At 35.3% G+C, this 27,696-nt stretch overlaps 3 protein-coding genes across 4 annotated transcripts in view; all 3 read left to right on the top strand.

The window, feature by feature from the left end:
* Nucleotides 1-1,635: 1,635 nt before the first annotated feature.
* Nucleotides 1,636-20,322, top strand: LOC136809910 (large proline-rich protein bag6-A-like). Its single transcript, XM_067066474.1, has 26 exons — nucleotides 1,636-1,718; nucleotides 3,045-3,086; nucleotides 3,265-3,340; nucleotides 3,703-3,786; nucleotides 6,108-6,187; nucleotides 6,479-6,538; nucleotides 6,828-6,872; nucleotides 6,982-7,065; nucleotides 7,882-8,024; nucleotides 10,730-10,841; nucleotides 11,024-11,299; nucleotides 11,472-12,498; nucleotides 13,028-13,128; nucleotides 13,635-13,779; nucleotides 13,908-13,988; nucleotides 14,124-14,198; nucleotides 14,811-14,908; nucleotides 15,065-15,118; nucleotides 15,285-15,384; nucleotides 15,581-15,708; nucleotides 15,860-16,027; nucleotides 16,402-16,575; nucleotides 17,100-17,207; nucleotides 17,999-18,098; nucleotides 18,395-19,500; nucleotides 19,669-20,322. Exons 1-25 carry the CDS (start codon nucleotides 1,656-1,658, stop codon nucleotides 18,574-18,576), a joined length of 3,606 nt encoding a protein of 1,201 aa, XP_066922575.1. The 5' UTR covers nucleotides 1,636-1,655; the 3' UTR covers nucleotides 18,577-19,500; nucleotides 19,669-20,322.
* Nucleotides 19,221-20,120, top strand: LOC136809927 (uncharacterized). Its single transcript, XM_067066496.1, has 2 exons — nucleotides 19,221-19,500; nucleotides 19,669-20,120. The coding sequence occupies exons 1-2, from the start codon at nucleotides 19,221-19,223 to the stop codon at nucleotides 20,118-20,120; spliced, it is 732 nt and encodes a 243-aa protein (XP_066922597.1).
* A 99-nt stretch (nucleotides 20,323-20,421) lies between the features above and the next one.
* LOC136809916 (tRNA selenocysteine 1-associated protein 1-like) overlaps nucleotides 20,422-27,696 on the top strand; it is a 77,415-nt gene continuing 70,140 nt past the window's right edge. The window contains exons 1-11 of one of the 2 annotated variants that reach the window (XM_067066483.1): nucleotides 20,423-20,555; nucleotides 20,853-20,947; nucleotides 21,516-21,612; nucleotides 21,831-21,880; nucleotides 22,481-22,547; nucleotides 22,705-22,747; nucleotides 22,940-22,967; nucleotides 23,069-23,185; nucleotides 23,341-23,479; nucleotides 23,794-23,967; nucleotides 24,250-24,283. In XM_067066483.1, coding sequence (XP_066922584.1) covers nucleotides 20,505-20,555; nucleotides 20,853-20,947; nucleotides 21,516-21,612; nucleotides 21,831-21,880; nucleotides 22,481-22,547; nucleotides 22,705-22,747; nucleotides 22,940-22,967; nucleotides 23,069-23,185; nucleotides 23,341-23,479; nucleotides 23,794-23,967; nucleotides 24,250-24,283 — 895 coding nt within the window. In that variant the 5' untranslated portion in view covers nucleotides 20,423-20,504. Of the gene's footprint in view, nucleotides 20,556-20,852; nucleotides 20,948-21,515; nucleotides 21,613-21,830; nucleotides 21,881-22,480; nucleotides 22,548-22,704; nucleotides 22,748-22,939; nucleotides 22,968-23,068; nucleotides 23,186-23,340; nucleotides 23,480-23,793; nucleotides 23,968-24,249; nucleotides 24,284-27,696 lie in introns of both variants that reach the window. The other variant, XM_067066484.1, reaches the window with a different exon arrangement.

Here is a 27,696-nt window from a genome sequence, read left to right as displayed (position 1 = left end):
TAATCTATTCTAACACTAAGACTATCTGTGAAAAAATTAGCTCAAAATCTTCAAAATTGACCGTTTGCCCCAGGGTTTTGTAAAATCAATATTTTCGAAAATGGGTTTTTGCTTAAGGGGTCACTCACATATAGATTTTTCCTGCAACTAACGTCATTGTGACGCTATCTGAAGAACCCCCCACCCCCTTTCTTAGTGTCATTTACATAAATATACCAAAAATCGATGAAAGTAATTTTTCTTCTCTATTACAGATATTGATATTCCAGCCACATTGATTTTTGTGCTTCGTTTCGCACGGTTTTAAAAACAAGTGGTTTTGACTTGTGACTTTGACATTTGTTTGTCCCCAGACAAATGGTTTTTGGCCTAAAAACCTGTTTTTTTGTAATTCTTATAAATATGATAGAGCTATATCATTGTTACATTCTAATCCTACTTTTTTCCAAGGAACAATTTAGGCCCAATTTGAGGTCTGTGGCACCAACACAGCAGGTTTTAGATTTTTTTTTTCAGGCAAAACCCCTGTTTTTCGCATGTTTCTTTCAATTTTGACCTAAAAACTTATTATTTTATAATTTTCATATATGATGGAGCTATTTCATTGTTACATTCTAATCCTACTTTTTTCCAAGGAATATTTTGGGCCTGATTTGAGGGCTGTAGCACCAACACAACAGATTTTAGGATTTTTTTCTTTCATTTTTGGCCTAAAAACCTTTTTTTTTGTAATTTTCATGTATGATAGAGCTATTATCATTGTTAGATTTCAATCCTACTTTTTTCCAAGGGACATTTTGGGCCCAATTTTAGGGCTATAGCACCAACACAGCAGGTTTTAGGGATTTTTTTCATTCAGGCAAGAACACTGTATTTCACAAATTTTTGAAAATATTGATTTTACAAGACCCTGGGGCAAACAATCAATTTTGAAGATTTTGAGCTAATTCTTTCGCAGAAAGTCTTTAATTAGATTTTAAATTACCAGAAAAAGTTGTCCAAATTGGATTATCAGAAAAATTGTTTTCAATTTTTGCAATTTCATCATACACCCTACTATGAGATGATGTTTTATCCAAATAAATTAGTTTCAATTCCTATCTTTAAAGAAGGATGTGCAACTTATGGTACTTAATAATTCAAAAATACAAGAGTTAGTTTTGCATTCGCGAAAAATAAGATTAAAAAAATGATGAATTAATAACTAAAATTACACACTAAAACACATTCTTCTTGGAACTTGCAAAACTTCATCCGACCAATAGTTGCAGTTGGGTTCTTGCAAAAAATCTAACATGGGAGATTTTCAAATCCCCTATTTCGATCAAAGAGAGAGATGAACAGAGTTAGTTTCACAACTAAAAAGTTGTACATAGCACTCCTCATCACACACGTCTAAATTACTAAAAATGATGAAATCAAAGTTTTAGGAGTGTGATTAACCACACGCCTGGAGTTTTCAAATGATGCAGCCTGGTACAATGCCCAAAATATGCGACTCAGAAATTTTTAATACCTGAGATAAGAACTGTTTCTAAGATTTCCAGTTTCTAATATTTCCAGTTTGGATACCAAGGATTCACCTTAAAGTTGTGTATTGAGTGCTCTGCTAAGCTTTTCTATTCCATTTTTCATTCATAGAGATTTTAATAAAAATGAAAATTACAGTGAGAACACTAGACTCTCAGAATCATGATTTTGAGATTGACAATGAAGAGGTAAGATTTTCTTATTGAAAGGTGTAATAGTATATACATTTTTTGCCAATCGTTAGTTCTGTTGTTAGTGAATATACCTTTACTAAACAATTGTCTAATAGTGTGGTCGTGTTACAAAAGTACAGGCTGTTTGTAGGAAAAAAATAATATATAGCTGAAACTTTCTCCAGACCTTCTCTATAGGATGCTTATGCCTCAGGAAAAAATCCCCTAAAATCCCACTGGTGGAACATCCCTTTTTTGGGCAATTTCTTTTTTCCCCAGGCAAAACCCTAAGGTCAAAATTTTTTGAAAATTTCAAACTCTTTTTGAGACAACATCATGTATACCATTCGAAAGCTCTCAAAAAACTATATCGAAGACTTTTAGACGGGTATAGCCGATTTCATTACCTAACTCGAGATAATTCACGCAGAAGATGCAATTTTTGGTCAATTTTAGACCAAAATGTGGCAAAAAGTGGAACTTGCGCATGAAATATCTCGAGTTAGGTAATGAAATCGGCCATACCCGTTTAAAAGTCTTCTGTATAGTTTTTTGAGAGCTTTCGAATGGTATACCTGATATTGTCTGAAAATGAGTTTGAAATTTTCAAAACATTTCGCCCTTAGGGTTTTGCCTGGGGAAAAAAGAAATTGCCCAAAAAGGGAATGTTCCACCAGTGGGATTCTAGGGGATTTTTTTCCTGAGGCATAAGCATCCTATAGAGAAGGTCTGGAGAAAGTTTCAGCTATATATTATTTTTTTCCTGTAAATTATGCTAAACGACCCCACTATAACTTCTTTGTCTATTTTGAATTTTTTTATGCTGTTTAGGCAATTACTTTTTTATTTTCTGGTTTACGGACATTTGGAGATGATCTTTTGGACCGGAGGATGGAAAAAAAATAAAAATAAAATTGCTCTTTTCAAACTTTGATGTTGGAAAAAATTAAAAAAATATGTTTTGAGAAAACTTACATACATTAAAGAACGTTTTTAGTAGGGAAATTGTGTTTAAGCTATTAAAGGCCTGGACACTGATCCTTTTACTTGCCCTTCTTGCTTTTATGAAATGTAATTTTCTATAAAGTTTTCTTTTTATGGCTGTTCAGTACAAGGTCGGAAGAGCATAAATAAATAAAATATTTGTAAAATCCAATTTTATTTTTATTTTTTTTTTGCAAAAAAAACGTCGGCGATTCCGTAAACCAGAAAATAAAAAAGTAATTGCCTTAATTATGATAAATACTTTTTATTCCTCCCTTCATGTTTAATAAAAATCTTTTTAGGCAGGCTGACAGTATTTTCAGACAATTAAAAGTGAATTATCTTTTCTATTGATAGATTACTGTAAAGGAATTCAAGGAGCTGATCCTTCCAAAAGTTGTAGGTTTCACATTTACATTCATTGAAACTCTTGCTATGATGGACAAAGAAAAATCCTTAGAAGCCCTACTCCAATAATATAAGTCATTTGAGACTTTATTTAGTCACATATTATTGAATGCTTTTGCCAGACATTTTAAATTGTGGATTTTATTGAACAAATGATTTTGATTTTTAGGGTATACCAGTTGACAAGCAAAGGATAATCTTCAAAGGAAAGGTTTTGAGTGACGAAAAGTTGCTGAAAGAATATAGTGAGTTTTTTTTCTAGATTAAGAGCACTCTGTCACAAGGGTTTGTGTGAATAGGCGTTTGTGTTGCATGAATTAAAGTAGAAACATTTCAAAGTAAAAAAGACAGATTTTTTAAATTTTGCTTGCATTAAAAATATTTTGAAAATCTTTCAACTAAAAGTTATAAACTACAAATTGTTCAAAGGTTTACATACCTTTAGATAACTCCCAGCATTCAAAATACTTTTAGCCCCTTTCCCTTTAACTTTGTTGGATAACTTTTATCTTTTAAATGTACCTATTGTGTGGTCCAGGTTAAAATGGTTATGAACCAGTGCACACAAGAATCCTCTCATCAAAGTTGTATGTATTTCTTTTGACAGATGTTGATAATTGTGTGGTGCATTTGGTTCAACGAGCTCCTCCAACTGCTGCATCTTCATCATCCTCCGCGTCTGCATCATCAAGTACGTTGTCATATCTGCACATTGTTTAGTTTTTGTCATATTTAATTGATTAATATTTAAGTTTAACATATTGATCTTGTTTAAACCTTGTTTTTCAACTACAAAGACCTTTTGTCTCAACAATCAACTGTCGCAAGAGTTACTGTCCGACAAAGCAAAGGCGCTGTGGTATAGTGGTCATTGGCCTTGGTTACTGCACAGGCGACTGAGGTTCGATTCCCACTCGCAGCGGTTCACTTGGCAAGTAAATGAACCTTCGCCCGGGTCAACCCATGCCATGTGAGGGGAATTGGGTAGTCAGTCCAAGGTGCTGACGGGGCGCTCATTGAAAGCGTCTATAGTTGCGAAAATAGGCCTCAAAGCCTCCTGCAACTCAACCAAATAGAAAAAGCATAGTCTTAGTGTGATAACCATAGTGTGACAACAAGCTTTGTTCAACAAATTTTCTCTACACTTGGAAACGCCTGAATGCAACTCTAGGATGTGGCTAGTTTTTTTAAGTTTGTCTTACAATAAAAACAAGAAGAGTTTTCACTTATTGTTTTGATATAAACAAAAAAAGTTTAACAAAGAAAAACTGTTTGTAATTTATATTGATAAATTATTTCTGAGAATAGCAGAGATGTCATTATTATGACTTTTTACAATAACGCACTTTATCACCTTAGAAAATAAGGTGAATCTGTAGCTAAGGAGAATATGTTGTAGTAGTAGTATGTATAGTTCTTCAAAAATAGTTGAAATTTAGCAAAATCAAAAACATGAACAAAAAAACCGACAAAAAGCAAGAAAAACAACCATTTGAAGAAGCTAAACAAATCCAAACATGCACTCTCACCTCCTGCTCAGATGACGATGACCAAAACCATCTAAAATGCCGAAACTGTCACCGCATGGTACACTACAAGTGCACACAATTACTGCTTTACCAGCTGCAAATTTTTGCCAATACTTATAACAAACAATATCTATGTCAGAATTGCGTGCGGATAACACTATTTCTAATGAGTAAAATAGGTGAGAACTCATTTCATATGATGCAGAGGGAGATTGAGAAGAAGGGCGACGTCAAAGCTCAAAAACCAGCTAGCCAAGAACTGCAGCCTTCGAACGATATCGAAAGCATCTTAACCAATAAGATGGCTGACTTTGAAATAAAAACCAAGCAGATTATAAAAGAAGAAATAAAGCAAACGACGAAATACATAGAAAAAAACATCAGAAAAAACATACCCTGAAATAACTAAGAAACCCAAGGATAATTTCAAATCAGCAAGAAAATAAGAATGAAGAAAGAGACATCGAATCAAGAAAACGAAACATTATTATACATGGAATGGTGGAATTAGAGGTAGATAAGAAAGAGGAACAACCGGAACAAGACAAAATAGATATTGAAGGTATACTAGGTAACATTGGCGTCCAAGATATCAAACCGTTCCACCATCGCATTGGACAAAACAGAAAAGGGCTACAATGGCGTCCAATCAAGTTGATCTTAAAAAGTATGGAGGAAAAAGAACGGATAATGCAAAATCTGCATAAGCTGAAACGATTCAACGAAATTGGTGGTTTTAGTATTACAGACGACTTCACCATCAACGAAAGAAAAATTATTAAAGATATGTGCCAAAAGGCGAAAAAAAAAAGAATTTAAAAAATGATGATTTCGTTTGTCATGTACGAGGAAAACCTAGAACAAACCTTCGCCTAGTTTGAAAACCTAGGACAAAGACAAAAACAACGTCTTCTCTGTCCATATCTTCTGACGACTGGACGACAGATGAAGAATTAGACAATATTTTATAAATCTAAATTATTTTGTAGAGGTCGATAGACATGTGAAATATAATTCTATGAATAAAATAAGTAAATGTTTTTGCTGGTTTCGTTTGCAAGCCATCAAATCTTTAAGATTTTACCATTAGTTTAGAACCTTGGCTATCAAGCCAGCTTTTCGCGCTCCTGATATTATAAGTCATAAACAAGACAGAGAGTAATTTGTTGATGTTGGTGTGAAAAATTTACAAAGACCTAAGTATAATAAGATTCTGTAACCTCGAATTTATGTCTTTTTATTTCAATGAATCATCCGTCTGTTAGTGAGAATATCATAATCAATAGCAAAAGCTTTATGATGCTTGTCAGATAAGTTGCCAGATAAGCATTTTGGCATTTGCCAAGGCACAAAATTGTGTAATTGGAAAAACTGAGCAATCGCATTTATAAGTTGCTCCTTTGTTGTACAAAATAGCTAGGCTTTTTTTTCGAATTAAGTTAAATTTTATAATCAATAATTCCATCAACAACAATTTTTTTAGGACCAAGTCAACCATCATCATCAAGACCTTCAAGAAATACTTCACAGAATCCTACAGATGAACTGAACGGTGTTGCTCAGGTAGATTTTCACATGTGATTTCCACTTTTCAATTTTTTGTTGACTATGATTCAACATGATAAGTCGTTATTGCATGACTTCGACTGCAATACGAGATATATTTCACGAGTTCTGAGATTTTTCCGCAATATTTTTCCAAACCTCTAGGGGAGAAAGAATATCAGTAAAATAATATTAGAAATAATCAGAAATAGAGGGTGTAATATGCAATCCTCACTCATGTATGCTTCTTTTGATTTTGAAAAGTATCTTTTTTGATTCGCCTTAAAAAAATGAAAAAATATTTTTTAGCACATTGTTGAAAGCTTGGTATCTCAATTTGGTGCTGGGAATGTTTCTGCGAACCAAAATGTAAGCTTTTTTTAATGTTTGTAGCCAGTTTTCTTACTCAAAGTACTCAAAGAGGCAAATTAATATTAACATTGTTTCCTCCTAGGTCATTGCCAACCAGAAATTCTAGACTGACTTGTGGTCAAAAAAAGGGGGGGCCCTGAAAATGAAAAATCTATGTACATTGATTATATTGGAGAGTTATTCACTATTCATATTTATGAAGTATGTTGTTTTACTGATAAAAAGAAAAGAGGAAAGCGAAATTAAGTGTACGTGAAATTTAAAGAATCTGTATTGTGCATTTCAGGGTAATAGCCTCAATGTGAACATCAATGTCTCTAACCCCTCAATGGTATGTATAATGATATATATTGTCCGTGAGTGAAATAATTTTTAAGAATGATGTAATTTTAGTTATCAACCTTCAATTTTTGAGTTTGAGAATTTGACTTTATTCATAGGGTGAGCAAGATGTCATTCAAAGATTGACAACTGCCCGAAGATTTTTGAGTCATGCAGAACATCTGTTGGAACACATTACTGAAGTAGATAATATTGGAAATTTTAACCTGTCAGAACGACTCAAAATGCCACACATTTTTCAAAAAAGCCTCTCAGCGTCAGACCAATAAAGATATTTAGCTTCCTTTTGAAGACTCTAACGTGAAATATAAAAGGCACTTAACATAATTTCTTGAATTTTGTTTTCGATGAAGATTTATTGTTAAAATTTGACGATGTGATGTTATCATCATTTTGTGGTTCATCAGATTCTCACTTTTTGTCATATAAGTTGTATTTTTGTGATTTTTGTTTACTTTATCTAAACTACTTTTTGAGAAATTAACTTTGATCGAACTTTTAAAGCATAAGCTAAGAGGACTGGAAAATGTTAGTGTTATCAAAAATATAGACACCAAACTTTCTTTGGAACAAACAGTTGACCCCTGTGAATGTCCCCATTTTTTGATAAAAAAATATTTGTGAATAGCGCACCGCGCTGAATCTAACTATAGATTTTATTTTTGACATAATCATTACTCTCGATGTGTTTGTACGAGTTCCTATCCCATCAACCTTTGCGTTAATCTCTTTTGCACGTTAATTGCATCATTTGACAAAAGATATATAACAACTTGCACGTATCTTTCATTGAGCCGCATTGAATTGTGGGATTGCAACTCGTAAAAATGTCAAAAAAGTGAAAAGTAATAATTATGACGTATGCGTTGCGGAGCGCTATTAAAAACTTATTTTTAACTTTTAAGTAGAAGCTAACTGCAACAATAATACTTTCTGACTTTCTGTTATTGTAAAGCTTTCAATGAGTAAAAAAGCTCTGCTCTTTGCATTCTTAACAGCCAGAAGATGGTGGAGAGGACACTGACCAACCAATGGACTCCTCCCCGTCAACTGACGCACCTTCAGAATTGAATTGTCCTTCAGCACACGACGATGATGAATCATCTTCAGATGAAACCAATACTGAAGAACAACCGTTAGAGTATGAAATCAAACAAAGTCTTTGTTACTTGCATTTTTCAATCCTCCTTGGTCAACCTTTTAACTTAAAATTATTGGCCCAACGCTAAGCGGTAGTCCTTTCATTTGCAACTTTCTGTCTGTCCGTGGGTGGATTCCGTCTGTGTATCTGTTTTGGTGGAAAGGCGCTTAAAACCAGTAACACACTTTTTAATTTTGCCGTCTGTAGAGAGAAAAGCTTGGTAAAGGTGGATACTGGCTATAAAAGATATATTTTCTGATTCCGCGCTCCTTGAAAACAATTTTCAAAACAAAACAAGATGGTGGTCGAAGGGAGGAGGTTGATTCATACTTTCTTGAACATTTTCTTTGCTTTAGTGGTTAAGAGACTTTCAAACCAAAGAAATCTTTCAGTGATTTTTCTTTACAAACCTTTTTCAACATTCTGCCATATCTTATAATCTTTGCTCAAGTTTTCATAAAGTTTTATGAGTGAAAGTTCTACCTTTAAACCTTAATTTTTAGTTTCTTGTTTTCAAAAAGACTTTATCTTTAGGAAATAATGGCTTCTGGTATAGAAAAAACTAAACTGAAATGCAGCTCATGTGTAAATTTGAATAAGGTTGGAACTTTTTTCTTGATGCTACACAAGAAAACAGTCACTTCTGGATCCGTCGCTGTTAACAGCGGTAGACAGGAGAACCGTCCTGTATTTTTATAATCTGATGTATACAGGACAGGTGTGACCTGTGAGGCACAAATCTGCCTCAAAAAAAATTTACAGTGGGAAATTCGAATTTAGCACTGTCCTCACTTATTAAAACAAAAACAAAATTTCGAAAGTTGGGCTTTCTCTAAAAAAGTGTGACCAGTAAAAGAATAACAAAATTTGATTGGCTATGTTTTCAACCGTTATTAGGAATTAGAATAAGAAATCATACCACGGATCTCCATGCTATTAAAAATGGCCAGTGCCAGTGGTGGGACGTGGTATGATTTCAAACTCGACTCATAATTATTTCAAGTAAACTGGTTCTGGAATTTATTAATGGACACTAAAATGGAGCTCATATGTAGATTGGAACTTTTTCCATGATGCTACGCGTGAAAAAGGTTATTTTTGGATCTGTCTTGTTTGACGATCCGTCTTGCTTGATTTTTCAAACTTGACACATAGTAGGGGACCAAGCCTGGGGTTCTGTGACATCTTTTCTACGACCTAGCCATTTTTAGTCTATTCCCAAGAATCAGTATATTACAAGATATTTTTGACAGGGAGGACGCGGATTAGGCCCGTGAAAACTTTTTATCACCAAAATAGTGACGCCATAGGCAAAACTGCAAGGGGAATAAGGGGTTGAGAAATAGCTGATTTTCAAAAGTCAAAATAAACGAAAATGATTGGTACCATCTGAAAGAACATGGAATTCTGAGCAATAAAATGTATTACAACAACTCTCTGACTAAAACACACAAAGGACTACAGCCGTTTTTAAGACCAACTAACTGTCAGCTCTACTGCTGACGTCAAAGCTTGTCTTGATCGTACTGACGTCGGTATGTTTTTGAACTTCAAGCGGCTTTATATCTAGATTGAAACATTTTTCATGGTTGCAATGCATGAACAGTGAAAATGGTCATTTCTGGATCTGTCATATTAACTGTTAACTCACATTAACCACATGAATTTTATTAGCCTGTATATACAGACCGTAAACTATTTCACCGTCTAGTTTTTTAAAGATTATTTTTCTGGTCCAACTAACATGCCTGCAGGGATATTATTCCCTGCATATGCGAGTGCACCTAATTGTTTAAAAAGCGCCCACTCACTGAGCAGAATATTCGCGGAATTTTTTTATATTTTTCTACGGGCGCGCATAATTTATGGAAAAAGCAGACCTTGTGAAAAAAAAGATAAACAAATGAAAATGAAAACACAGGTTCATTTCTAAAAAAAATGGCTGCCTTTATAAAATGTGGCTGATGTTTTCATGTAGTTTTAAGTAGTTTTGAAAGTTTTTTGACTTTGTGAAAGAGGTTTTATGGTAAGTTATGTGTGTCTGCCTGGGTTTTCAAAGTTTTGATAGTCTGTCAACAAGGGTTCACTCACATGCAGTATCAAACAAACTGTACCCGACTTTTTTAGTTGCACTGGACTCTAAAATTTTAGAAACTTTGTATGTTGAGGTAAGATTCTTTTTCTGAAATTTAGAGTCTGGATACCCAGGCTAGAATTTTATGGAAAGTTGAATGTAGTTGAAGACATTTTCGCGAGAGGGGTCCGCTGCTAAGGCCTGGTAAAATATTTTATCGGCCAAAGACTGACGTTACAGGCAAAACTGTAAAGGCACAAAATGGGTAGAAATTTTTTTTTTGAAACTCGTATTCAACCAGGTGAACCTGCGCCTGCAGGCCCGGTTGGTAGGAGACCATTCAATAAAATTTCAAGCGTCTAACCAATGAGAAGTACCGCGGTGATTTTGAAAAAAAATGTATGTCTTCACTTTGATCCATGTCAACGGGGTCATACATTTGCTGTTTTGCACGCTCGTTTTCAACACGTTACTTTTCGCCTTTGCTGGACCTTCACGCCCAACGGGCTTCTTCTTACTTTATTAAGGAGTGTCTGTGTATTTTACAAAATTAATCATCCAAGACCATCTACTTCTCACTTTTGATTCTTGACTTCTCAACTCTTTTCAATCTTTCTCTCTTTTCATTTAGCTCATCTGCAAGAAGTTTGCGCAGAATTTACAATCAGTTTTTCCAGTTTTATTCACAATTTCAACCTTCATTTCAACGTTACCGAGATATGCTTGAAAATCCACAAGCATCAGTGAGTATTGTTCAATTCAATCGAGTAAGATGAGATAATTTTTATACTATATTCGAGTAGTGTACATCCTTTTTATGTCGTAAAAAAGCAGTCCTAGCTAATGTTGGCTATTTGAGTGAGTCTTTGAAAGCAAATTATTATTAAAGTTTAATCATGGTACATCGTTTAATTCTTCTCTCCAGGTCAGAAGTCCCAGTGATGATATGTTATCACCTCAAATATCAGAGATTTTTCATGATTTATCTCACGCTTTTCATGCTTTATCTGACTTGACTTACAATTTCACTGGTCCTGAACCACGGTCAGTTATGTGTTATCCCCGTATGTCACCCATTCATGCAATGCCCCACATATCTCCACAAGTTCACATGAGTACAATGAGACCTAGAGGCAGTGGGAGCACAACAGAGAATTCGTCATCTTCAACCGCCCCTACTTCAACTTCACCTTCAAACCAGGTAAAAGAAAATATTTCATTAGCAAGTCATTAATTCTTAACCAGGCCACTTTTTTTAAAAACAACATTAAAAACATGCAAGCAATTCGGATAGATTCTTGACTCAACAAATGATTTTAAATCAACAAACTAATCTATTCTTCTGAAATATCTTTCACTCAACCTTGTTTCAGCAAAGTGGAGGAAGTGGTCGACCAGTTGCAGTGGCAGCCATCTCAACAGTGGTTCACATTCCAGCCATCCAAATTTCTTCCATGATGAGGAACAGTTCTTCTTCCTCATCATCCTCTTCAACAAGCAGCAACACGACCAGCACCGGCTCTGTCTCCTCCAACACCACTACCAACAATACCACAACTAACACTTCTTCCACAACCTCCACAGGTCCGACACCCGAACAAATGTTCCAAAACATGATGAGGAATGGGAATTTTCAATCTTTCTCATCATCTTCTGGTGGTGCTACTGGTTCTGGAAACTCCCAAGTCAATTTTGGAATGTTTCCAGCCGGTCAGTTTGGTATGATGTCCTCCTCTTCTACCGGCAGACAAGAAACCTCAGAGTCTAACTCAGAAGGTACGTTTACTATGAGTAGTTCCACTTCTGGCAATCTTTCAGAAGGTCTGCAAAGCATGATGCAAGGAATCATGCAGAACATTTCCAATATGCACGGTGGTACACAAAACAATCCAACATCATCGACCACATCAACAACTAGTACCAATACAACACCTTCTTCAACAGAAAGTGCCAGTGATACTTCTTCATCGCAGCCCAGTCCTTCTCCTCGTCATCCTCATTTTCACCACGGACATCATCATCACCACCATCATAATAATGCAAATAGTAGACCAAACAACCACCAAAATACCACCAATGAGCGTCGTAATCCTTCCATGAACTATCGGCCACATGTTCACCATCACCACCACAATCACGATGGCTCTGTCATCCACCCTGATTCACTTTTACCCTGCCAGTCTTTTCATTTCGGACCAACTTTCCACGGTGAGTCATCTGGTGACGGCGAGGTCGTCGCTGAAATGAACAATATAGTTGTGGGTCAGCGCAACGAACCAGCTGGTGAACCAACAACTACGGTCACACCTTCTTCAAACAGAGAACAACAACAACAACAACAACAACAACAGCAAACTGACTCACAACAGACGCAACAGCAAGATAACAGTGCAAACTCAGGTAATTTTGTTGAACTTTTAGTAATGCCTAGGCTATCCCCCTTCGCTCCGAGCGTCAAACTCCTACTCTTCTAGATACGCACACTGCTATTATTACAGTATTATTTTACATCGCATGCGCACTAATCTTTTAGTGGTGCAATAAAAGGTTCCTAAACTTTATCCGATCTGTTGCAGTTTAATGAAATTTTTTAGTCAAAACTTCTGTTATGTTTAATCCCATTGATAACAAAATTCTCGACTTAGGTAACTAGTCACTGCGTAGTGCCTATAATCCAAGAATAAGGCCTAAAGGCCTGGAACTGTTTATTGTGTATAAATATACAGGCAAAAAATCATATTATTTGAAACTTTCACTGGAATATATTATTGCATTTTTAGTGCTTGTGTCTTGGCTGTGACTTGTGTCTTGATTATAAATCTGGGAGTTATGATTTCATTTTGTAAACCTTTTTATTGCATTTTCAGAATCCACCTGTCGTGAGTATCTTTTTGTTACAATAATGATTTGGGCTCTTTCGATTTCTTAGGATCATCAGCACCCTCACCGACAGACTTTTTAAGCACCCTCTTTGGAAGTTTGGGTGGAGGTGGAAATCCACGTCAGCAGCAACAAAGAGGTGGAGGCATGGTATAAAATTTGCTCTTTCTTTAAAACACCTCAAGAGCTAAAAGTGAATACCGTCAACTCCTCTCAAAATAGGAAAGTAATTGCTAACTTAAAACAGTACTGCTGTATGGTTTTCTTTTCTTACCCGATGGCTAGTGTTTAAAGATATTTCATCTCGGTGCAATGAAATTTCATTCAAGTGTATAAGTTCAGTACAAGCTTGTCATCCCAATAAACGTTATCAAGACAAACAAAAATTTAGGATGAATGATTTAGTGTTTACCGAGCAGTGATCATTATGGTAAACAATAAGGACTTATGGAAAGGCGTGCTTCAACTATTTTCCCATTCGAGGGGAGTTGCCATGGTAATAGTGAATAGTAAATCACAAAACATGCTCAATGATTGGACAGTGTTTACTGCTTTTTTGTATGTTAGAGAAGAAAATATTTTTTCATTTTCCTTGAAGTCTGTCTTCAATATCACTCCTGGAATGAACTTTGTTCTTATTCACTTTTTCAAAAAAGATGGGTGCAGGTGGCGGTATGAACATGGGCATGGGTGGAGGAGCTGGCGGCAATCCTTTCCAAATGTTCCAGCAAATGATGCGATCACCCATGATGCAGTCATTGATCCCTGGTGCCACACCTCCTTCAAGTACTCCAAGCGCAAGTATGTGGTGATCTGTTATGTTCCTAACTTCAGTAATGATAACGTCTTTGTTCCAACGTCCGGTGGCTATAACGATCTCCGTAGTTTTCATTCGATTCGAATTTTTACCGACGTCATTTTTCTTTCAGTGTATGACTTCATGTCTGGCGATCAATCAGTTCGCGAGTTCATCCAAGAAAATTTCGGTTTGGCTGATGACGGTGAATCAGGTATCAACTTTTTATGGATTATTTTTTCTGATTTACTTCTCAAACTATCAAACTTAGGTCAGAAAGTTCATCTTTTGAAGGGTTTTATACACTGCAGTTTTTATGAATGCTAATAAATTGCCTGTTTGGTTATAGGTGGATTCATATCAGACGTGATCGATGTGTTGGCTGATCGTTTGGCTCTCACTGATCTCATGAGTATCTTCATGGGTATGTTTTTTGAAATCCCTGAACCATCTTGTTTCTCATTATCATCATTAGCGAGTTTATGTGTGTGTGTTTTTCAGCGACGGAGACGGTAAGGTTCTAATTCGAGTAGATCCTGACCAGCTGAGAACGACGGTAAATCAGCACTTTTACCGTCCTCGATTTTGCTGGGCGGAATTGCGGGTTATTCCAAATCGCTTTAGTCTCTCTACCGTCCTCAAAAGTGCAAATACATAAACTCGGTATTGCTTATCACACGACGGGAGGATTTTAACAATATTGCATGTAATTGTCTATGACAAAGAGCCGGGAAACTGCCACCCACCACCTGTTCCTCCGAAACAATGTTGTATTGGTAGGGGGTTTAAAACGTCCAAGCAAACTTTCATTCCTCATCGTTCGGAGGAAGAGGGGAATTGGCTACATCGACTGTACTAACTTAGGGCCATGCTTCGTCGAACTCTAAAAAAGTTCCGTACTATATTCATTGTAGTATAATGAACCGACAGATTGAAGTCTAGTTGTTCAAATGGTTATCGTATTAATACTAACCAGTTTCCAGGTGAATTCTACCTCACATTTATTGGCTTGGCTTTTTCGATTTAATTATTTAAGGGTCAACACATGCTTACGGAAGGATCCATGGTCCTTTGCGACAAGTCGTTCAAAGACACTTCAACAATGACGAACGATTAACGGAGGAAAATGTTAAGGTGAAGATAATTATATTTTCTTTTATTTGCAATCAAGAAATGAAGAAACTGTTGTAAAGTCACTGGTTCACCCAAGAATCACATTGAAAAAACGCTCAACAACGCCAATTTCAATGATTTTATCGCGTTTAAATGTTATATTTTTACATTTTACAGCAAGTGGCAACCGCAATGGCAAAGAATTTACAAGAAACTGCGATTGAAATACAAGTAAAGTTTTTTATTTTATTCTTTGAGTTGACTGTCGTCTCTCAGTGAAATTGAACCCTTGAGAAAATCGATCATGTTTCGTGAAAAGAAACAAATTGAAAATTACAACTTTCATATTTGGTAAGTAATAATAGTTGATTTTTCATGACCAATTTTTACATTTTAGCCGAGAATTACTGTACGCAATGATGTTGACTTATCAGCCTCTCTGCTAAACATCGATGTTCGATATTTGGAGAAGTTTTTACGACTTCTCATGGGGAGTGGTGAGTGATTCTTTGTAGTCATTTGAAATTCAATGCTTGTGCATTCCTTTGCAAGTTTTCGAGTGACGAGTGACGTTGAGAATTGAATGTAGGTTTACTTCTTCTGGAAACAGCGAGAAATAGGTTCTTGTATCTGAAAATCCCTGAGAAGGGATTGACAAGGACTTTATTTTGTATTTCATTTCTTTATTTATAGATCGAATATTTTCATACAGTGTACCTAGCTGGTATTCTGAATATGCGAGTTGGTCGTTCGCTTTGTTGGACCATGCAGTGACGGGAGGAGGAGATGCTTTCATGAGGGCTGCCTTCAACTCCCCGACTGTAAGTTTACTTTTTAGAAACACTGAAACAATGTATTTGCAAGGAACCACTTGTTTTTCAGAAGTCTTTTTCATTTTTGTTAGCTTTAGCACACCGATATATTATGCCTAGAATAAATTATCTAGAGTTTTCTCACTTTACTTTCATTCAGTTTTCGAGCTTCTTGACGGACATGCCTGAGCAGACACGACAAATGACATTACAAGTCCTTTTATCACGCCTTCGTTCTGCCACCGCTGGTCGAACCATCACTCAAGAACAATTGAACACCATCATTGTGCGCCCTTCTGCAGCTCCTTCCTGCTCCGCTAAAGCCGAGGTTTGTATGTTTTGTGCCCTGTTTTATTCGTATGGTAAAAGATACAAGTTTCGTATTTTAGATTTCATTGTCAACTTGTCAGAATTTTGGAATTTCAGTTATTGAAGAAGTTGACTTTTCCCTTTTTCCATTCCAATCTTCATTTTCAGATCTTTTCTGTATTTCTTTTTCTTTTTTGATAATTATCCCACTTCGAATTATTTTTTAACGAACACAAAAACTCTATCTTGTTCCAATTCTATCAAAATTTATAGCCTTTTTTATCTCCGGGGCATATTATATTGAGACAGACTTTACTTTAATTTTCCATTGGTACTACTATATATATTTTATATGGGGAATCCACCATCATTGACCACATGTTTTCTTCACAGAGTTCATGTGAAGGAGAGCGAGCAGCCAAACGTCAAAAGAAGACTGAAGAAGATAAAGTGGATGTCAATGCATTGTGGGAAGAAATGAGTTGCTCCATGCAACAAAATGAAAGTGATGACGATAATGAAAACAACCCTCCATCACCGGAAGATTGGCATTCACAACTCCCTAATGTACGTACCGTACCCTGTCTATCCTTTCAAGTCTTTAAGCTGTCTTTTTTATCAATTAATTGATTGATTAAAAGTACAAAATGATTCGAAATTGTAAATTACCCTCCATGGAATAGAAAAAGGTTGACGAACGAGAGGGATGAACAAATACTTTAAAACTGTTATACTTATACTATCTCTGTCATGGGAAAATCAAAATATAATAGTCCCATTCATTTTCGCCGTTCAACATATACATTCTCGGTCATTGTGTATGGGTGAGACTTTCAAGCTATAGCCTTTAATGCTAAAGGCTACCGCGAAAATTTTGCCTGTTCCAGATTTTTTTGTTACAGTGGCACTTTAACTCGAACCTCTCTTACTCAAATTTTTCTTTAGCTCGAACAAGTTTTATAGTCCCTTCAGTTAACAATGCCTTATAAACCTTACTCGACAAATCGAAATTTCCTTAACTTGGACCCGTGCGTGTTCGAGTTATCGAGACTCCACTGTCCAATGTTTAATTCATGTTTTCCGGTGCTTAGGATTGGGTGGTAGTTATAAACCGTGACATTGAGCGCCAAAGAAGAAGACATCCACAAAGACCGTATAGTGATGCTTACATCAATGGTCTACCCAAGAAGAAGAGAAAGGTACATTTCCTTCCTCAATTTTTAAAATTCAATACCTTGAACAAGGTACACGATCTGAGGTTATTGACACTCCTTCTTCGCTCTCACCTACTTGAAATATGTACCTCTTTTTGGACCTACCCCGGTGGGGTGGAGGTCCTATAAATTAACCTTTGTCCATTCGTTCGTTCGTTCGTTATTAGTTTTCCTCGTGATTGGCTCATTAGTTTTTTCTGATTTTTTGCACAAAGATGTGTAACTATAAACCCTCGAATGTAACGGAGCCCGATTTTCGAAAAAAAAAATTTTGGGGCAAATTTGGGCCAAAAAACGGCTAAAAAACGGGTTTTTTGGACTTTGTGAAAAATTGAATCGTTAACTTTTTCAGATTTTTTGCATGAAAGTAGGGTACCATCATAGGTAAAAGATGGCTCAAGCAGATTTTTTCAAAAAAAAATTTTTGGCTCAAAAAACGCATGTTTATCTATAAGAATCACTATTAATAAGCATACATCAATGTTCTTAGCCAAATTACTCAATTTTTTGATGAGATCGATGTTTTTTTGCTCCCAAAGTCTTGAATATGAAAGAATATTTCAAGAGCATGAAACTTTGGTTTTTAAACGTTTTTTTATAAGAAACAAACGACTAATTTTAATAGATCGTCACTATTTGTGTCCTGGATGCTTGTTTAATGGTCACGCTCACGTAGATATCAATTATATATGTGTTAAATGCATAACTAGGTAGGTCCATAAAAGTATCACTTGTTACAGTATAAAATGTACTTCTCTTTCTATCCATTCATGCAGTTGATGACTCGACATTCAGCAGAAGCAGACACAGTAGACATCAAACATTGTGTGAAAAGTGCCATCAGTAAAACTAATACTAAACCTAAAGACGAAGCGAGTAAGTTTTTTTATTTTTCCATCGGCAAAAAAAGCCTAGCCCTCAAGCGAACATATCCGCTTCTTTACTAAAGGTCTCTTTTAGTTTGATGTTCTTCCACAGTGTGCAGTGTGTCATGACTTTGAATCTTGGAAATTACTATGATGTTTGACAATTTAGGTCAGTAGGGTTGGTCGAAAACTTGACGATTTTAGGAGAAACTACGAGTAAAGGTCCATTACCTTGGTTGGTTATTTAGTTTAACAATTATTCCATTCGTTTTATCCATTCATTCATTCTCTTTCACTCCTCTCAAGAATTTGAGCAAGACATAGATGAGAATGACTTACAAAGCATGTTCGAAAGCACATTCCGCCATGACGTTCGACAACGTTTACAAAAAGATGGAGACTACACACCAAATCGTCATCCACACTCCGAAGATTACTTCGTCAAAGGGATTGATAAACAAAAGAAAAAGAAGGAAGATGGAAAATAAAGGCTATTGTTCGTCAACCAGTAGTTCTTCTCAACATTATTAAATATAGCTAAAGGATAGTATTTCTATTTTTTTGAGCATATCCAAATTGTAAATGATTCTTTATACTCTCTGACTGAAAGTGAATCTACATACTGGTTTATCTAAAATTTATATTTAAAAACTTTAGATTTGTCTTTCAACGACTTTTGGGAGCTTTTTGAGAACAACTTTTTGCCCTGCGTCCACATCAGTTTCTCTAAGTTACTCCTGTCCTCGCCACCTGTCATTGAAAACACTATGTTAATCTAAATTGTTTTCAATTTCGTTCAATTCAAATCTGGAAGACGTGATATGAGGTGCTAACTTCATTCTTTTAGTCAATAATTTTATAATTTTTTGTGTTTACTTTTTACAAAATATTGTATTATTGTAAAAAAAAGATAGAATAAACGTAATAAACGCTTTTATGGTAAGTGCGAACGAATTCTTTGGATGATTAAATTTACCTTATTGTCCTACTAATCATTGCTTCTGTATAAAGGTTTGTTAGTTTTGAATGATAACGCTGACGATTATAGTAAAGATGATCTTTTCAAATCTTTGCATTTTTCTTACCATTTCTCATTTTCCTTTTTCAGAAAATATTAAACAGGCTCTCAAGCATGTCTGAAATTAAAACTTACACGAATGACGAGGAGCTTGAGAAAGTATGGATGGATGGCTTTCAAATATACATGGACAACGCAAGAAAGAGTAAAAATGCTGAAGAAGAATTCATGAAACAGCAAGATGTGTACAGTCAGTTTGCCAATGTCTATGATGAAGCCATCCGAATAGAAAAGTACTCAGGGCCTGGTCGTATTGCAGCCAAAGTGAAAGAATTATTTCCAAGGGATGAAGATTTAAGTGCGATCAAGATTCTGGATTATGGCTGTGGAACAGGTTTGGGCATTCAATTTTCTCTGTTTTGACCACCGTAGACCGTGTTTTTACTTGGCTTTTGTTTTCCAAAATCATAATCGAAAATGTGTCAATCGCAATGATAATAGTTGTGGAACATTGTATGCGACCTATCCCAACGTTCTATGTATTATCTTTTTCTTTTTTTAGGTCTTGTTGCTGATAATTTGAATGCACTAGGGTTCAAAGACATTGAAGGTTTGGATCCCAACACAGAACTTCTACAAGAAGCCAAGAAGAAAAACGTTATGAAGAAATTTTACCAGATGAAGAGTACAGATAGTCACCAGTGTTTTGAAACGGCTTCTTATGATGTAATAACGTCTGCTGGTACTTTTTTCCTATCTGCTTCCCACCCTGGTTTTGAAACGGTAAAAACGCTGACCCGAATCATCAAGAAAGGTGGATATCTCATCTTGTTGATCAAGAATGCATATTTAGAATGCCCTTTCATTGATCACACGATCATCCCTCAGTTGGAGGCTGAAGGTGTCTTGAAAAGTTTCCCAAAAGAATTATTTGAAGGTTATCGACAAGCTTTCAAACACGAAGAGGATGGTCAAAGCATGGGTGCTTTCTTAGTATATCAAATTTTGAAATAAAGTATTTTCTGTAGATTGTTTTTCGTTTTGTTAAGCATATTTTAGGACTATTATCACAATCAGATTATTGACACCGAGTGTTTTGACTTTTAGGGTGAGGGAAATCACATGAAATGACATCCTAAAATTTTAATTTTATAGGTATCATTTTTGTAAAAACCTTTTTGAAAAAAAAGAAAATATCAATTTAAAATTTTTTTAAGGTGTGTTGGACAATGTAAAAACAAAGTTTAGTGTTTTTGTTTTTACAGCAAATGGATCTGTGAATTGGCTTTGAAAAGTGTCCATTCTCATGCTAACATATTTTTACATTTTTCTACAGGACTACTAAATAAAAAAAACGAACATGTAAAAACTATGAAAACAAACTAAAAAGCAATCAAAATGTCAGAAGAAGAAACAACAAAAGAAAGTGCTGTGCTATGGATGGGTGATGTAAGTTTTTCTTCTCAACCCAGTTGGCATACAACGTTGTTTCAACGTTCATATAACGTTATATGGACGTTGTGAACATTAGATAAACGTTGAAATAACGTTGTGTGCCAGCTGGGAAGACAGAGTTCGTTAGATTTTATGAGAATTTCTTAAGGACGCCCATTGTTAAATATCATCTTTTCATTGGCTCCAATTATCATTACTCGTGTCACTATCAATTTACGCTCAAATCACTTCAAGACAATATCATAACCCCCTGGATTTCAACACTATCTTTTTAACTAATTTGTCGTTTAGATCAGCCCAGAGATGGACAAAGATTTTGTGATCGAAGCATTTGCAAATATGGGCTTTACTGCCATCGACGTCAAAGAAATGCATAATAGAAATGGGTAAACTTTACTGATGTGCTTCCGTAATCTGTGGTGATTCAGAAAACAACATAGTGTCACTACCTTAAGGGAACTTATTTTGGGGGGAACTAATTTTGGCGAGCGGCGAAAATCTTTAAAAAATTTAATTTTGGCTGAAACTTATTTTGGCGAATAGTGAATTTTTTTAATTTTGGCGGGAACCAATTTTGGCGAATGACAGCATAAATCTGTTCTATTTTGCCTTACTTTGAGCAATTTTGATGAATTTCAGGGGTTATTTAAGCAAGAAAACAAAAAATTTAATTTTGGCAGGAACTTATTTTTGCGAGTGAGCAAAATATTTAATTTTGGCGGGAACTAATTTTGGCGAATTTTGCCTAAATTCAATTTTTTGAAAGTGTCTGGGGCTAACAAAAAATTCATAAATCTTTGGGGGGGGGGGCTTAAAACTCAGGGGGGGAGCTAATTTCTGCCTGGGACCTAAACCCAGGTCGCTATGCTCATTGCAAATATAATTACTCATGCGAGATTCAATCTCTCCTGACCCTATTTCTTTTAAATATTTTTTTCCATATTTTTCATTCAGTGAACGAGCGAATTATTGCTTCGTTGATTTTGGGGATGTGAACGTTGCAAGGGAAGTACTGATCAAAGTCGACAAAGAACCCATCCCAGGCACTGATGTATGTAACTCGCCTTCTGTAACATATTTTTCAGCTAAGAAATGACTGAATATAGTGCGATTGAGCCTAGTCTCTAAAAAATATATTCAAATTCAGATCTTTGGAAGTTTCATTTTTAGTGTTTAACCCTTGTTTCTTGCTTTCTTTCATCTCCTTCTTAGCAAGTCCCTCTGGGTTCGTCTATGTTTCATCTTGATCTTTATTGTTCTGCTTTATAGGAAAAAAAGTTTCGTTTGAATCGTTCTGAATTTGGTAAAGGAGGAGCCGGGTACGTTCTTTTATTTTATTATGAAATTCAGTCATCCTGTCTGACACAACTGAACCCCTTTTCTTGATACTACTTAGCCCGGTCATTGTTAGTGTATATTTTCGCGTCTATTAAATTTCGCGATTCACTAAATTAGATAATTTTATAGAAAGGCTTTATAACCAGAAAGACTTTGCTTGACACACAATGTATGAGTTCAGCTACTTTCAGGCTCATTCGTGAAATTAAATCTACGCGAAATTTTTCAAAGCGCTGACTCGCGAAATTAAATCCAGAAAATTACGCGATTTTTTAATCCGATTAAAGTTGGGGCAATGTATCTGACAACTTATGATATTCTTTCTCTCTGTTATTTTCAAAAATTTCTCAATTTTTTGCCTACTTTGAAAATGTTTCGTGTGTATTTAATTTTGCGATTTTGTGTTTGAAAAATTTAAAGAGTACTAAATTTTGCGAAATTTTGACTAAAAATTTAGAACCCGCGAAAATATATACACATAAGGTAATAATGAGATAGAACCAAGCTCCTTACAAAGTGTCCATTATTTTTTGTTACTTCGACAGACCTCGTCATTGCAAATTGCTTTTATTTTTCTTTAGTGTTGAAAAGGAATTTTCGTTGTATGTTCGTGAAATATCTCTTGAAGTCACTGATGAAGAACTACTGGTATTATTTTTATGTCATTTGTTTAATTGGCTCTCAAATGCTATTAATTGCATAAACGATTAAAAAATACAAAATTTTTTACTTTTATTCGCTTGCCTGTCGTTTGTGAGCTTGTTGCTTCAGTTTCTTTTCAACAAAAATACTGTCTTCTTTTTAGACATTCTTTCAAAAGAAATACTCGTCAGTACGAGCTGCCAATAGTAAGTTCCTACCATCTTTACTTGGCACAAGGTTATCTTTCAATTGTGTTTTTTCTCGTACATTGGTTTCGACGCCTACTGAAAGTTAAAAGTAGTAGCTACTGAAACTATTTTCCCATTTTTATATTTTATAAGCTAAATGTAGGATTCTTCTCTCCTATTCTTCCTCATTATTTTTTTTTTCTTTTTCAGTCGTTCGAGATGTCATGGGCAACTCCAGGTGAGGAACAAAGGTTTTTTTTTGTTCATCCCAATCCTGAGTGGCTTGATGATGAAGATGTGTTGAATATTCTCATGCTTTCTTACATATCTATCTTTCAGGGGATTCGGATTTGTTCGATTTTTCAACGAAGAACAGTTTTCAAGAGCTTTGCGTCAAATGAACGGTGCTAAAGGATTGGGACAGAAGGTGCTCCATGTCAACGTTGCTTCCAAAGGGTACTGCATTTTTATATAATCTCACGAGTAGAATTAATGACGGAGAGAAAATTCTCCTGTGAAAACTCATGAAGAATAATTTTACTGGCTTTTTCAGTAGTGATTTAGATTTTTCGATAGTAATGATGAAATATATCTTTTCGTCTCACAAACAGTAGTGGGAACAAGAACAAAAGTGCAGGAGGTGATCACATGCCAACCGATCCCTCCAAGATGCCGAAATGGATGCACCAACAAATGGAATACATTCAACAAATGCATCAATACATGCAACAATGTCATCAATTCGCACAAGTCAGTACATTTCTCATAAAAACTGTATCTGATGGGGACGATCTACAGATATCACATTTTCTCACTAGCACTTCATAGTGTTCGTATTAAAACCCGTTATAAGCCAGGTCTTTGTATTAACGTAGTCCTAAGTCCTATACATTGGGCCATTTAAAAAAAGTTAAGTTAAGGTTAAAAATAGGAATTTCGAAAAACATTCACAAAAATTTAGGAATGATTTTTACCCAAAGTCATTGGCACGGTCATTCTGCTTTCTCATTTCTTCCTAGGATGTTCACCTTGTCCTCCATATTTTACTTATCCTCTTTCTACAGCAAGCAGCAGCTTACGCAGGGTGGAATCAACACCACCCGCCACCCTCAGAACCTCCGCCCTCTTCATCGAAAAAAGATTCGAAAACGAAAGAGGAAGATGAAGACGGGGAAATAACAGACGAGAAAACTTTCATTAACATGGTGGAAAAGGAACACGCCAAAATGATCTCCGAGGTATGCTCTAGCATTTGATGTTGCCTAGCTTCTTTTACTACTTGATCAGATCGCTAAGTTTTTTATTACTTTATTTTAATATGACCTTTTACGATTGGTGCTCAAAATGGTAGTTTTTTTTTTCATTTCATAATTTTTAACTTATCCCTTTTGACATAAATTAATTTTTTTTCCAAATACCACTTAATCTTATACAACCTAATTTCAAGAATTCATTTTCGAAATAATCTAATTAAAATGGTGAACGTTTATGGGCTATTTTTCTTTTTCTTTTATTTGTAGACAACAGAGCTTGAAGAAGACCAGGAATTAGTCGGTAAGCTTCTTAATATCTTTTAACGAACTCGCGATTGGAGTCTCTTTAACTTGCACACGTTTTATGGACCCTTCACAGAGGCGGATCTGGGATTTTTCTGAGGGGGTTCAAAAATCTCTTTTCAAAAATTTTTTTTCGGAACAAACGTTTTGGGCGTAAATTTTGCACCCGCCCTGCTTGGGCGGTGTCACGTTTTTTCCATTCAACATGGGGGACGTTGATATGCGCCTGCGGGGGACCATTCAAAAAGTACGTTCGTAAAGTACGCTCGAAAATGGCAAATTTTTGACTCCCCCTCCCCCCGTGTACGCTTTGTGTACGGGCGTACGTACGCTTTTCAGTACACCCCCTTAATCAAAGTCGAAACTTGTAACTCTTGTAACAGTAGAATATGTAGGTATCCAATCGTATTTATAACAAAGTCTCAAGAAATTAAAAGAATCTATAAGATGAACAAAAATACCAAAGGAGAAATGAAAAATAGCAATCGCAAAAACCATTTTTTGATGTGAAAATATTGCGTTTTTCTCTCAAAAAAGACAGTTTAGGAAAAATTACGAGCGTACGTACTTCTCCTCAAGGACCCCCCTCCCCCTCGTACGTTTTTGGGAGTACCCCCCCCTCTCGAGCGTACGTACTTTTTGAATGGTCCCATGCGTTGAAAGGAGGGTGGTAGGCCAATTTCTTTTTGACCCGGCTTGAACAGCCACATGCTGAACGTGTAATAATCGTTTGTGGTGATATTCATATATACATTGGGAAATTCCCTCACTGCAATTGCGCACATCTAGTTTCTTCTTTTCAATCTTATCACACAAAACGTTCATAAAACGCAAATATAGTTAGTATTATATTTCTTATATTTTCTGTATTTTTTTGGTTTAACCTTTTATTTTGATAAAACAGACACCCAGAGCATGCTCAGAACTGCTTGTTTGGTGTATATTCTTTTATATGTTCATTGTTCTTGCAGAAAATCTTTTTGAGAAAGCCATATAGATAAAAGAGCAAATAAATGGTTTTGAAGAAAAGTTTGAAGGAAAAATAAGACAATTTATAATATTAAATACTTTCCACACTTCAGTTTCATTTCGTGAATATTTAAAACATAGTAAAAAGTTCGATAATTTATTCTTATAACCATTTTTTATGGAATTTCTTTGTAGTGAATTAATTGGCTGACAATCAAGCAAAAACTTTTCATGTTGAGTATGTTTACATTATAAAACCAGAAATGGATAATATTCTGAAAACAGTGATCAAGTTAAAAAATAAAGGAGATTATTTATATAATACATACAAGGGAATACAATATTCTTAAGATGGAAAAATAAAAGATTTCCAAAAAGTGGAGTACACCATGAGTACTGATATAATGTGTTTTATGTGCAAATAGACTCAAGAAATTCTAGCTCTCAAATTAGATGAATAATCTCATAAAAAAGTACTTTTTACATTAAAAGTAAAAAGTTTGATGTTTTTAAAGCATTATTAAAGGTACTAACAGTAATCATCAACAATCTGTAGGAAAGCACTTTTTCAACTTTCACAATTGTATGGAGTGTTGTTTATAATTCTTTTGGTAGAGATTGTTGTTATATATCATTTCATAAATTCTGCATTCAATCGTACTCTTTTATGCTTACTTGTAGTGGGTGCAAGATGCAGGGGCAGTACTCTCAGAGAAAATTCATAAAATGGGGGGTCATTATTAACTGATTTTGGGGTGATTCTCCCAAAAAACTCAAGGAAAATGAAGGTTTGGCACTTTATCAGGAAAATTTGATAAATTAGAGGTCATTACAAAATGCTAATTGGGTGATTTTTTCCAAAAAATTGCAAAATGTCCACCTATAATTAAGCACAAGAGGGTAATTTTTTCAGAGGTCACCAATGTCTCTTTTTGTATAAAAGTACACCATATTTTCATATGATCACGTAAAAGTAATCTTTTTTTGTTTTGCAAGTATAAAGTGGTATGAACTCTCTCTTCTTATGACATGACGAAACCAAAAATATTTCCTCGCATCACATTATCTTGAAGCATGCATGAAGGTTCACCTTTCCAGAAATTTCATTATTCAACCAAATTCAATCAAATTGCTAAAATGTTGTTCCCTAGCCTTTCTTCCACTCCAGTCTCTGTTATAAAACAAATTTTGTTTTGTTTTTCTATAATAGTTTTCAAAAATAAAGCTAGCTAGCTGTTTTTCCATGTGAAACTCATCAATGCACAATGATGGGAGAAGAATCTCTCGAAACGTAGCAATGTGAAATTCATCAATGTCCAATGATGGGAGAAGAATCTCTCGAAACGTAGCCAATCGCAAATCTCGTGATCCATATGTAGCTAGGTAGATTTTTCCCCGTGACATTCCCGATGCCCGATGATGGGAGAAGAGCCAAACGTAAATTCGTGATTATATTCAAGACACGATAAACTTCCACCGAATATTCACAAATAAGTCCTTTCCCATAAATAAATTCCAAACTTCATTTATCAAGCAAAATTGATTTAAGTTTTGTTTTTGTTGGTATGAATGCTTTTCTTTTAAAGATAAACCAAAGCAAAAATGTTTCCTCAGAATGAAAGTCTTTTTCTTTTGTCACTCTTCACTGGATCAAACAAAAGCAGATGAAAATTCCATCACACAGAGTCTTTGTCAAAATCATCATACATTGATTGATATTGTTGTGTGATTCTCAAATTTACTGATTAAATTGAACCAAAAATGTCCTCAAAAAGATAAGTAATTGCCTGATTATTACCACTTTTCAGGACTTCAATTCCTTTCTTTAAAACACTGCATTGAACGCTTGCAAAGAAGTGAGGTCGTTTGCCGTACGAATGGCTACCCTTCAAATCATTTCAATATTTTGCCGGCGACGACATGCGACTGAAAGTTATTTTTGTAGGAGAATCTTTTACGCTCAAAACGGTCGGTCTCGTATTTTCGAGAAATTTCCTTGAACCACCTCAAATTTGCCATTTCACTGGATGCATTTTCTGAACCAGGTTCAAAATCAAAGATTTTCCTAGCACAGAACACAGCTAGATATTAATCCCGCAAAAAAAAGTCATTGTATATTGGAGGAGAAATTTATTTATGCTGCCATTTGGCAAAGTTGGGAAGAGCTACATTGAACAAAATAACTATCTTCTCAACGAATGGTTACATGACTCTCCCTTAGCAAGCATATCATTCAAAATGATAATGGTTATGCCTCAGTTACTTCTTCAAAAGCCTTCACCGAAATCCAAAGCGAAAGATCACAGTGCTCACCTAAAAAGAAGGCTGGAGCTTTGGATGAAAGGAGAGTTCCATCAACTGCTAGAGGAAAGTACAGCAATTCAACAGAACTTAAAAAGCTCGAGCAAACCAAAAACAATCGCGGAAACCTCGAAACGCTTC

This window comes from Clytia hemisphaerica, unplaced genomic scaffold (assembly GCF_902728285.1).
Source record: "Clytia hemisphaerica strain Z4C2 unplaced genomic scaffold, Clytia hemisphaerica genome assembly, whole genome shotgun sequence".
NCBI lineage: Eukaryota > Metazoa > Cnidaria > Hydrozoa > Leptothecata > Clytiidae > Clytia > Clytia hemisphaerica.
The sequence above is the reverse complement of the archived record's forward strand: the minus strand, read 5'-3'. Positions and strand labels throughout refer to the sequence as shown.

Excerpts from the sequence above, each read along its gene's own strand:
- LOC136809910 (XM_067066474.1), top strand. The coding sequence starts at position 1,656 with ATGAAAATTACAGTGAGAACACTAGACTCTCAGAATCATGATTTTGAG. Across the intron at positions 3,787-6,107 it reads CTCCGCGTCTGCATCATCAA|GACCAAGTCAACCATCATCA; the intron begins GTACGTTGTCAT and ends CAATTTTTTTAG. Across the intron at positions 10,842-11,023 it reads TTGAAAATCCACAAGCATCA|GTCAGAAGTCCCAGTGATGA; the intron begins GTGAGTATTGTT and ends TCTTCTCTCCAG.
- LOC136809927 (XM_067066496.1), top strand. The coding sequence starts at position 19,221 with ATGTCTGAAATTAAAACTTACACGAATGACGAGGAGCTTGAGAAAGTA. Across the intron at positions 19,501-19,668 it reads GGATTATGGCTGTGGAACAG|GTCTTGTTGCTGATAATTTG; the intron begins GTTTGGGCATTC and ends TTCTTTTTTTAG.